We start from the raw sequence: 10,547 nt of genomic DNA on the forward strand, positions 1-10,547 counted from the left end.
AAAAGCCAGCTCTTAGTTTTCACCTATTTTTTTGACTACAGAAAAACAACAGAGCAATTTTGCTGCTGCAAATAACTCAGGGAGGCCACAACAGGCCAGAGTGTTTTTGACCCAGGTGATCCCTATTTGCAATCTCTGGGTTTATTTTGTGATCTGTGCACAGGTGTTTGCGGTGCCACCCTGGCTAAGAATCGCTGCTGTAAAGCCTAAAGATGAGGTCCAAATGGTTCTGGATTCAAACCAAGCCTGCTAGGCAATGGGGGGGATGGCATCACCCCTCTAGAATGGGGTTGGGGAGCAGTTCCCTAGCACAAGGGCACAAGTTTCCTGCAGCAGTTGTGGGGTGGTGCTGTTTCTCAGCATAGAGCTTAATGCAGCCCATTGTGGAAGAACAGAGCCAGTCCTCTTAGGACTAGTGGCAGATGGTCTCAAAGCTTGAGTCTGCAGCTGCTTCTGGGGTGGGGACTTACTTCTGCAGTGCAAACACTAGTCTTGGTATGGAAGTCCCAGGTTCAGGCCTTGCTGACAGCCCAAGCAGCGTTGGTTGTGTTGACACAGACCCAGTTGACAGAAGAGACCAGGATCTCCGGTGGGATTCTTCACTCCTCAGCTTCTCAACGCCAGGAAAGGACTGCAGCAGGGCAGTCTGGCAGAGGAAGCAGGGGTTTTCTGGGGGGCTGGCCCTTGCCCTGCTGTTAGCTGCAGAGCCCATGTTCTCCATCCCTTTTCTTTCAGACGCTGCTGATGGCTCATGCCCTGAGACGGATCCTCTACTCCACGTGGAGGCCCACAGACTGTCAGTTTGCCTTTGTGTCACGAAATCCACGCAGCCCAGCTAGCAAGCTCTTCTGCCACCTCTTTGTGGGGAGCCAACCTGGAGAGGTACCAAGCTTGTGTGTGCGTCTAATGGGGCCTGGTTCCCCTGTGTGTCTGGACTGCCATCAGCTTCAGTATTGCCCAGGCTTCAGGCCCCCATGTGCCCTCAGCTTATCGGGGATGCACTTTCCGCTTAAAAGCAGTGTCTCAGTTGACAAGCAGTACCCTGCCTTCTAACTCTTACATGTAGAACTGCAGCAGCTTCATCTATCCACCCCATTGTTACCTACCCCAGGCTACAAACAGAGACAATAACTGCTCCTCGGCATAGCAGTGCCCTCCAGCACTGCTGTCCTCATCCTGGGGGCAGCTCTGAAAGGTGGGCAGGTTGTTCACAGCATGCTTTTCCTTGTTGTTGCCCTTTTAAGCAATGTGCCAATGCCAGTCTGCTCTGGCATCACTTGGTCCATCATTTGCCAGCACCCTTGGCTTCTTGCTGAATAGCCTAACACCTTAGAGGTGGTTCTTCTCTCTTGATTGTTTCCTTACATGGTATCTCGGGGTCAGACTGCCCATATAGCACTGTACCTTGACTCTGTTGAGAAAGGGCACTGTCTCTGACTTAGTTCACACCTAGCCCTGCAGGCCTTCCTCCTGCCCCTGCCTCCCCCATAAGCTCAATGTCTGCTCCTTGAAATCTAACTTGCATGTTAGCTACAGGAGGGATCCAGGAATGCATGTCAGTTAGGTGGGGCACACCTACATCTGTGGGTGGGGAAGAGAGGGTTCCCTGCACCTGGTGAGCTCTTGTGGGACATGGATCTTTGCCAAAGGAGCTCATCAGTGAAAGAAGAGTGCGTGGTGGCCCATCAGCACAGAAACATTCCCAGGCACATGCAGCCCTGTCTCAGTGTCCAGAGGTTGAAGGATCCTCTGGTGTGTCCTGGGTCATCATCTGAGCTGGAAACCAGGCTAGCCTGTGTGGTGGGTCCCAGCCATGGGCGACAGGCTGAAGGGTGAGGATTGCCATGCTGAGCAGCGATGAAGTGCCCTTGATCTCACAGGGGATGGTTTTTCTTCCTGCCAGGTCCAGATCTTGCACCTGCTTCTGTGCCGCTCGTTCCAGCTCTACTACCTCCTCATGCACCCCGAGGAGCAGGCCAAGCCCCCTACTAGCCCTGCCCCGGGGGAGCCAGGGAGGCTGCTAGGAGTGCCCCTGGGGGCCGGAGTGGTGAGAGAGCCACTCAATCCAGAGGAGGTTTCCCAGAATGTCAACGCGCTGGTGTCCTTCCGCAGGCTCCCCTGTCCCACCGACTCGGGCTCCTTGGGCAGCGTGGTAAGTGGGCTCTTCCTTGGGGGGTTGCTGCAATCTGCCTCCCAGACTTTGGGTGTCTTTCCTCCCATCGTTGACCATGCTGAGGGGTGGGGGAGCAAAGGCCATGGGGAACTCTTCCATAGGAGAGGTCCTGTACTGTCATCTATGGGCAACAGCTGGAGCTGCAACAAATGAGCAAACAAGCTGTTGTCCCAGAGCAGGGGGCAGCCACCTACGGCCTGCGGGCTGGATCTGGCCTGCCAACCTGCCAAGTGACTGCATTCGGATCATTGTTCTAGAGGGAAATTGCTTCCTACTGAACTGCTTGGCAAGGCTGGTTCTTTCCTTGAGGCAGCACACTCAGCCCTGGGGAGGGAAATGTGGTCCTTCTTTGGCCCATGACAGCCCTCTGCAAGAGGCTTGCAGCATGTCCAGTCCCCTTTGGATAGAACGAGGATGGGTGGAATGTGAGAAGTGTTTGTAAAGCTGGAGAGAGGAGGCCATGCGGGATACAGAGGGGTCCCAGATGAAACAAAAACCCCGAAGTGCTTCCCTTCAGCAATGTACAAATTAGGTGAGCAAGACTGTGAAGCTCGGTGCTGGTTTTGACCTCAGAGGAGCACCTGTAAATCTGTTCTCAGCTGGCTGTCCTCGGGCTCCTTGGGCATGAACGCCCAGCAGCATCTCTAGCCCATGAGTTAACTGGACCATTTCCATATGATCAGGGAGAAGGGAGAGCCATCCAGAGGGCACTGCAATGCAGAGGAGTGGAACACAAAATGACACTGGAGCTAGTGTGGCTCCTTTAAAGCTAGTTGCTCAGCAGAGTTGGATGCCTTCCTAGTCTCTGCAGACTCAGGGACATAATGGGACTGGAGTCTACCAGGAAGTGTGTGCTAAGCATGGCTGAGCTGGGATGTGGTTTGCCTTGTCCTTTTGTGTGGGGTGCTGTGTGTTCTGGGCAGTGTTTGCCAAACGGAAGAGCAAATATCTCCCACTGGTGATGGATACAGATCTGCTCTGGCTTGTGCCTGTAGGAGAGGAGACTGGAACTGGAGGAGAGGGAGGATGTGGGGAGCTCTCGCCCATGGAATCCATACTGCTCCCCGATCCTGGTGCGCAAGAAGGCAATTCGCAGCAAGGTCATCCGCTCGGGGGCTTATCGGGACTGCAGCTATGAGGTCCAGCTTCATCAGTCTGCCCGGGAAATGTGTGAGTTACAGGGGCAGGGCGGGAGGCACCTGGGGTGGGGAAGGACTATTTAAAAAAAAAAGCAATGACTTCAATTATGTCCATTGTGACTTCTTAATGAAAATACTATGCATGTGGCCACTGTATGCTTCTACAGAGCCAGGAGTGACTAGAGGGGCTGTTCATGACCTACTGGTTGTGTGGATGCTGCTTTGTGTGTAATGGGGGTTTCTTGTCTGCTATGCCTTGAGCAACTGCAGCACCTTCAGGAAGGCAGAAGTCATCTTTAGTCCTTGCAACTAACTACTCAAGGACAAACCTTGGGCTCCTAGGCCAGCTCATCCACAAACAAACCATCTTGTAACGTATCTGAAAGCGTGTGCTCAGCATGTTGTGCTTCCACCTGATGCTACCATACCATCTTGCAAAGCTCAGTTCGTGTCAATTGGAGGAGGGTGGAATGGAGGCACAGAAAGCACTGCATCCTTGGTGCTCCTGGAAGGGACACGCACAGTGGGCAGGGCCTGCTTGGGAATGTGCACCAAACCTGAAAATGCAGTGGTGAGGCTGATATCTGCCCTAGCATCCCCTGCCCTGGATGCCCCTGGAACAAACAGCATCTCTGTCTGTCTAGATAGAGATCTAGAGAGAAGCCATTTTGGGGTTGCCCCCCAAACAGGTTTGGTGGGTGTGAGCAGGAGTGGATGGATGGGATGTACTCAAGAACATCCCTGCTCTGGAGGTGAGGTCTAGCCATACCCTTTGTGACCCAAGAAGCCTGACAACCTCCTGTGATAAATCATGCAGCTACAGGAAGGGGAAATAATATTGTGTTCTCATTTTCCTTCATACAAGTCAGCGGTGAAGACCTGTTAAGAGAGATTCTTTGTATACCAACCTCTCTAAGGCCAGGATAGAGTCCCTTGGACAGGCAGTGATGAGGACACCATAAAAATTTAGGTAGATTTGTAACTGTGCTATTGGGGAAATAACTTGTTGAAAAGTGAGGTTCTGCTTCTTTGATGTCTGCTTGTTAAACCTGCATCTCCTTCTCCTCACTGCAGTTCACACAGGCTGGGATAACAAGGGTGGCAAGAGTAACTTGGTTTACCTGACAGAAAATGAGAGCATCCTGATGGAGAACACCTGGTCTTTTGCTGGGATTGCCAGGTGAGTACTTGGCTCTGCAGGTTTCCTGGCACTTCTAGCATTCACCTGCCTTTTCCATCCCTTATCTCCTCTGTGTTAGGGAGGAAGTCAGCCCATTTTCTGTGGATTAACCCCTCTATTGTGAATGACCTCCTTTTGGCTCTTCAGCCAGGGCTGAACACAGCCCATTCAGCAAAAAAGAAAAGCAGTGACTGCTACCTCTTGAGCAAAAAAACTGTTGGCACTAGCTGGTAGCAGTAACATGGTGTTATCATCTTACATAAGCCAGATGCTAAAGGGGGGCCCAGCAGATCTAGTTAATGCAGTACCTTTATGGGGCAACAAAGCTGAAGAACAATTTGGTGACTGAAAGGTGATGCTCTCCAAACATGTTGGCGCAGAGTTTGTATTGAGTCTTATTTCCTCCATGCAGCAGTGGCGGCTTGAGCCTCTGTGCTGTCTGCCATAATCTTTTTCATCTGCTCCTGTCAAAATAGAGAGAGACCATCCTTGTCAACACAGAGAAAGAGACCTCTGCTTAGGGCCATCCTTAATGGCCTTAGTCAGAGCAGCTGGAGAGGAAAGCCCATGCCTCATTTCTGCCTCTGATTTTCATCTGCATCTTGGAAAAGCTAAAACCTTCCATGTCACTAAATCTTCCTCGCTATATCCCCTGTGTACAAATTACCTGTAAAGCCTGAAGGCCAAATTAGCCTGAAGTTCCATGGCCCATCTTGGGTGAAGGGGACCTGCATGTGGGCCCTTTCTTGGAAGTGGAAGAAGTATCCAACACAGTCTCATCTCACCTGCGTGTTTTGCAGAGCTTGCTCCTCAAGTTGGTCATACCCCAATAGCAGACTCCACTCTGGATGAGTGGACCTATCTCTGGGTGGGGGGAGGATTGCTTCCCAGACTCCCGTGCAATGCCTCTTGTCCAACTTTTTCCCACCTGTCCCACAGGGACTGTGGGATCACGCTCCTGAGGAAAGACGTTCTAGGAGCCTTCCTCCTTCGAGCAGAGCCAGGATCAGCCAATCAGTGGTGCCTGTCAGTGAGAACACAGTGCGGTGTCATCCCTTACAACATCTTCAAAAACCATCAGGGGAAGTACTGCGTGGAGGTAAGGGGGTCTTGGGGGCTGAGTGACTCCATTGCCATCTGAGCTGGTCAAGATTCTTCTCTTTCTGCCTTCAGGCGAGCCGAGTGTTTGTTTGGAGAGTCCGGTGCTATCTACTTGGCCGCTTTAGTGGCCCGTGGGTTCCATCCCGACTTACACGTAGCGTGGAGATAAGTTAAATTGCCTTTGCCCCTTGGTTCCCCACCTGGAAAATGGGGAGTGACACCTCATGCAGATGCTGTGAGGCTTTAATATTACACCACCTTTTGCAGAGCTTTAATATTACACCTTCCCTGAGGCTGCTTGCATCAAGAATCTCATATAATTAAGTCCTCTCAGCAGTAGACACGGCCAGCTAACTTCACCACGTTGCTATGCTTCAGCAGGTTGTGCCTGTTGCTGTGATGGAAACGGCCATCTCTCCTTTCAAAGAGGATTTTGCAGGGGTTGAAGGTGCTGAGCTCAGACCATTGGAGTCTCTGGCTTGCTCATTCTCTATGAATGGTGGAGGTGATTTGCTCTCAGAAGGATTCCTATATGCAGGAGCCAGGCGTGCTGTTGTCCTGTCTGTTTTGTTTGCTATAGCAGGAAGTCAGTCCTATGCTGGGTTTTTTCAAATCCTCTCTCTCTCTCTCTCTCTCTCAACTCTTGAAGCATTTGAACGCCGAGTTCCCCTGCATGGAGGCGCTGTTGGAACATTACTCCGGGATCCAAGGGGGGTTTTTCTGCTGTCTGACTGCAGGCCGCATGAACCACTGCTACGAAGAGCAAGACTGTGCTGTGGAGAATGGCTGGAGGGAGGAGTTGAGTCCGCGACCGACCCAGTGGGTTTGCAGCCCCAGCAAATCTCCAGTAGTCCAACAGGAGCTCGGCTAATGTTTGCTCAGGGCTTTGAGACGTTTCTGGCAGATGCGTGGAATTGTGCTAACTCAGCCCCACTGTCCAAGGTGCACCTATGCTTCCTATTCTGGCCATCCTCGTCTGCTAACCTTTACCTCTCATTCTGTGTTGTGGAGGGTGGGGGAGAGGAAGAGGATGGGTGTTCAAGTTTGCACTTTTAATATTAGCAGTCATTGCTCCAGGTAATAGCCCTAGTATGTAATCTCTGAGGAATATTAACCTGTGTTCACTTTGACATTGGGATCTGTTTCAGGCTAGTTGGGTTATCAATCAGCACCAGTGCACAGGAGCACAGAACTCCTCTTTGGTAGCATTTTACACCTCTCTTTCCACATGATCTAAAGTCTGAGGCAGGAACAAATAGTGCCTGTTGTGTGATCCTGGGTAGTTTGCTCCATGCCTGATCCTGTTTCCATTGAATGGCCACCAACTTCAATAGCAGCAGGACTGGGCCCTTGGCATAGCCACCCATCCACAGCGTAGCTGAATGCAGAGAAAGTAGACCTAGTGAATAGAAGGGATTTGTTTTTACATAGCCCCTTCCCAAAACACAGCTGCCCTTCAAGGTCCTTCACAGTACTTCTTGATGTTGCTGTTCACATTGGAATGGTTGCCATCTGTACAAGTCCGAGTGTGGTGGCTTGTAACTTGGTGCAGGCTGAGGACTGAACTTCAACCTTCAGGACCAAAAGTATGAATCTACTGCAGCTCGATCCGAAGGAGCAGGTCCTATAGCTGAGAGCTGTAACACCCATCCTCTGCGGATAAGTCTCAGGCAAGGACACAAGCTGCATTGAACAGCAGGGTTACACATGCACTTTTCAGAGGCTAAAAAAGATATTTCTAGTACAATGAGACTGAAATATTTTACTCCCTAACCCCAGAACACTTGGGATTGGATGAAAAATGGGCATAAATGGTCAATGCAGCTGCATGCAGGTGGGATTTTACTCTTGCTTTCTGATGTGTTATCTAATACCCTGGAGCCAATTGGCCCCTGAAACTCTCCTCTTAGCAGAAATGTAGCACCTGTGGCAGAGCCAGACAGAGCACTGTAGTAGCTGTAAAGAGTGTCCCATCTCCCAGGCTAGTGAACACTTGCTGGACGTTATACAGGATACTGTAGCAGGGTGGACACTATAAAATCACAGTTATTAAAACCTAGGAACTAACCAAGCTGTTTTTAAAACTACCTTATGCAGAGGACAGGCCAACACGCCTGGACAGGAGGACAGGCTGACAGCAATGGTGGCTGTACAGGTTGCTTATACTTGGGATTCTTCCCTGAAATCGTTTTATGGTTTCTGATCCCATTTGCAATGTCCTTGGTGTCTCCCCAAACTGAACGCTGTATGACAAGGCACTTTCACCCCGCTCCTTTTCTTGTCTAAATGCTTCTCCTCCCCACCTTCATGCTTCCAAACTAGCAGAAGACTCACTCATGTGGGAACTGCCTTCTGTGCGGACCCTTTTCTTGCCTTCTGCTGAGCTGGTAGAACCGGAACCATTCAAATGTTAAACCAGTGCTAAGGACCTGATTCCTCATTCCTCAGAGGTGCTAAGTACCTGCAGCTTCCACTCCTGGTAGAGGTACTGTAATCCTGCACGTCGGCTCTCGCGTAGAAACAGGACGTGTCTGGCTTCTATCTAGTTGTGTCGAGGTTTGTCGACTGAGTTCTGATGAGCTGCCCAAGCTCTTGTGATGAGTTAAAAGGCAATCAGGACTTGTGGTAGAAGTCATATCTTTTATTAGACCCACAAGATTTTTGCAAAAAAAAAAATCTTTAATTGCCAGCTTTCGGGCACAAACACCCTTCATCAGGCATCGGAGAAAAGATTGTAAAATTTTTCCTGAGTAGAAATGAAAGTTCATATTTCATAGGATTTCCCAGAGGTGTCAATAGATGGAAAACTTAATGCCTTCAGCCCATGCCTTAAAACTCTGGATTTGCCAGCCCCTTTGGCAGGCTGGTGCAACAAGCACATGTTTTTGGGTTGGTGTGTTTCTTTTCTTAAGGGTAGTGAAATAGAAATAAGGAGATGATGCAGGAGCAGCAGAACACCACTTGAAAGAAAACCTTAGTTTCTTGATGTGAATTCTGTGCGCGAGATGACTAGCAGCAACGCTTCCACACGCACATCCCGAGTCTGCTTTGCACGATGGGGGTCTAATGTAGGAGCAGCTGCAGCTAAACAACTCCAGGACTCTCTGATTCCACCTCTGTTATTTATCAAGGTTTAATAACTTCTTGTGGTGGGGGGAATGCAGGCCTAATAACAAATCCGTTGGCTACTTTAAAGGGTCAAGTGCCAATCAGACCAAGTTCTCTTTCATGTGGCACAATTTGAGTGAATTCAATGGAATGGATTCACTTTATTGGGCTCCACCACCTCAATAGAAAACATTTTCCACCTACAGGCCCTCTAAAATGTATTCCACCATGCATTCCTTTAGCAAGTAACACCCTCTTCTAATTGCCTTTTACATCGATTAGCTTTAAACTTACAATAGGTAATCAGTAGTCCAGTCTCTTTATTTAATCTTTAAAAGATAGGATTTTCATTTTTTATTTTTTTTTTGGTCAGGCCTTACACAAAGGTCTCGTCATCATCACTGCTTCCTGGACGTTGTCCAAATTAAATAGGTTTCTTCAGAAGGAACGACTTGATTAGAGGTGACAAACTGCAGCGTAGGTGGGCTCAGAGGTTATGAGATAACTTGGGAAGATGCAATTCCCTGCTCTGCTAGGAGATTTCTCGGTAATCTTGTGCAAGTCTCTTTGTATCTCAAGTGCTCATCATTTAAAAGGGGATGATTGCATTCTGCAGTTTTGTTCCACGTTCAACCCCAGATGCGGGGAGCCGAGACCTTGAAAAATGTTGCTTTTTTAAATATTCTAAATGGTCTTCAGAAGCTCCTTGGTTTTCCTTGATGTCTAGTAATAAGGATAGGCTGTGCAGTTATTGAACGCCCATTACTGAGGAGACCCCACTACCTCCACACCCTTATTTCATTTAAAGTTATAAAAAAAAAAGAGGAAAAAAAGTCTCTGATGGTTGCACCAGCCATTGCAGAACAATTTGTAAGCTGTGGGGGACTGAGACCACTGCCGGGGCGGGGAGAGAGCTGGGACAAGGCCGGCAGCTGCAGAGGTTATTGCTTGTGCATTCGGATGGGTGCCAGTGTCTACGGCGGGTAAAATCTTTCCCCTGACAATTGGCCAAGGGGAAATGACACCCCGGAAGAAAGTGGGTCTGGAGGGAACCGGCTTAATGCAGGCTCTGCACAGAACGGGGACGGGCACTTGCTTCCTTCACGTCACTGAGAACAAGCGTGCGTTGGGATGAGCCGCCCCTTCAGCCCGTCGTCGGCCACCAGCCCGCTTCCTGCTGTCCCGCGCGCCCCGTCCTGCTCCGCTCCCGCGCGGTGTCCCCGCTCGCCGTGGCTCTGATGTATTTGCCCCCCGTGGGCCGTGCTGCGCATCTCGACTAATAAAACGACACCCTCGCCGTGCCTCTGCCTTGCTGGCTGCGTGTGTGAGTGTGACCGCGAGTGTGAGTGTGAGCAGGCTGCCTCCCCCCAGCCGCGTCCCTCGTGCCTCTCCAGGCCTCTCGCCCCGCAAGATGGGTGCCTGGGCTGGGGCAGTGCCCTTTGGGGGTCCCTCATGGCTCCACTCCTTTGCCCCTGGACGCGCCGGCGGCAGCAGCAGCAGGGGTTGGGGGGTGTGAGGGGGGGAGCTTGTGGTGCATGGGCTGCACTGCACCCCCTCACTGCACAGCACTGCACCCCCTCATTGTCATCCATCCCCTCACTGTACGTTGCCCCTTCAGCGCATCGTGCCTCCACACCGCACTTCATCCTTACCCTGCACTGCACCCCATTGTCATCCATCCCCTCACTGTATGTTGCCCCTTCAGTGCATCGCACCCCCGCACTGCACTTCCTCCTTACACTGCACTGCACCCCGTCACTGCAGTGTGCCCCCGCACGACTTCATCCCCTCACAGCACCGGCTCCTTGTCATCCAGCCCCTCACTGCACTACTTCCGAGCACTGCG

The 10,547-nt window shown here is 50.8% G+C and overlaps 1 protein-coding gene across 1 annotated transcript; it reads left to right on the forward strand.

Annotated features, from left to right (window-relative positions):
- The first annotated feature begins 735 nt into the window (after window positions 1-735).
- Window positions 736-7,062, forward strand: SH2D5 (SH2 domain containing 5). Its single transcript, XM_025203708.1, has 7 exons — window positions 736-882; window positions 1,904-2,152; window positions 3,169-3,343; window positions 4,387-4,492; window positions 5,432-5,591; window positions 6,243-6,535; window positions 7,043-7,062. The coding sequence occupies exons 1-6, from the start codon at window positions 745-747 to the stop codon at window positions 6,462-6,464; spliced, it is 1,050 nt and encodes a 349-aa protein (XP_025059493.1). The 5' UTR covers window positions 736-744; the 3' UTR covers window positions 6,465-6,535; window positions 7,043-7,062.
- Window positions 7,063-10,547: the final 3,485 nt, after the last annotated feature.

This window comes from Alligator sinensis, unplaced genomic scaffold (assembly GCF_000455745.1).
Source record: "Alligator sinensis unplaced genomic scaffold, ASM45574v1 scaffold512_1, whole genome shotgun sequence".
Taxonomy (NCBI): domain Eukaryota; kingdom Metazoa; phylum Chordata; order Crocodylia; family Alligatoridae; genus Alligator; species Alligator sinensis.

Coding starts and splice junctions, on each gene's coding strand:
- SH2D5 (XM_025203708.1), top strand. CDS start 745: ATGGCTCATGCCCTGAGACGGATCCTCTACTCCACGTGGAGGCCCACA. Junction 883..1,903: donor TGGGGAGCCAACCTGGAGAG/GTACCAAGCTTG, acceptor TCTTCCTGCCAG/GTCCAGATCTTGCACCTGCT. Junction 2,153..3,168: donor CGGGCTCCTTGGGCAGCGTG/GTAAGTGGGCTC, acceptor TTGTGCCTGTAG/GAGAGGAGACTGGAACTGGA.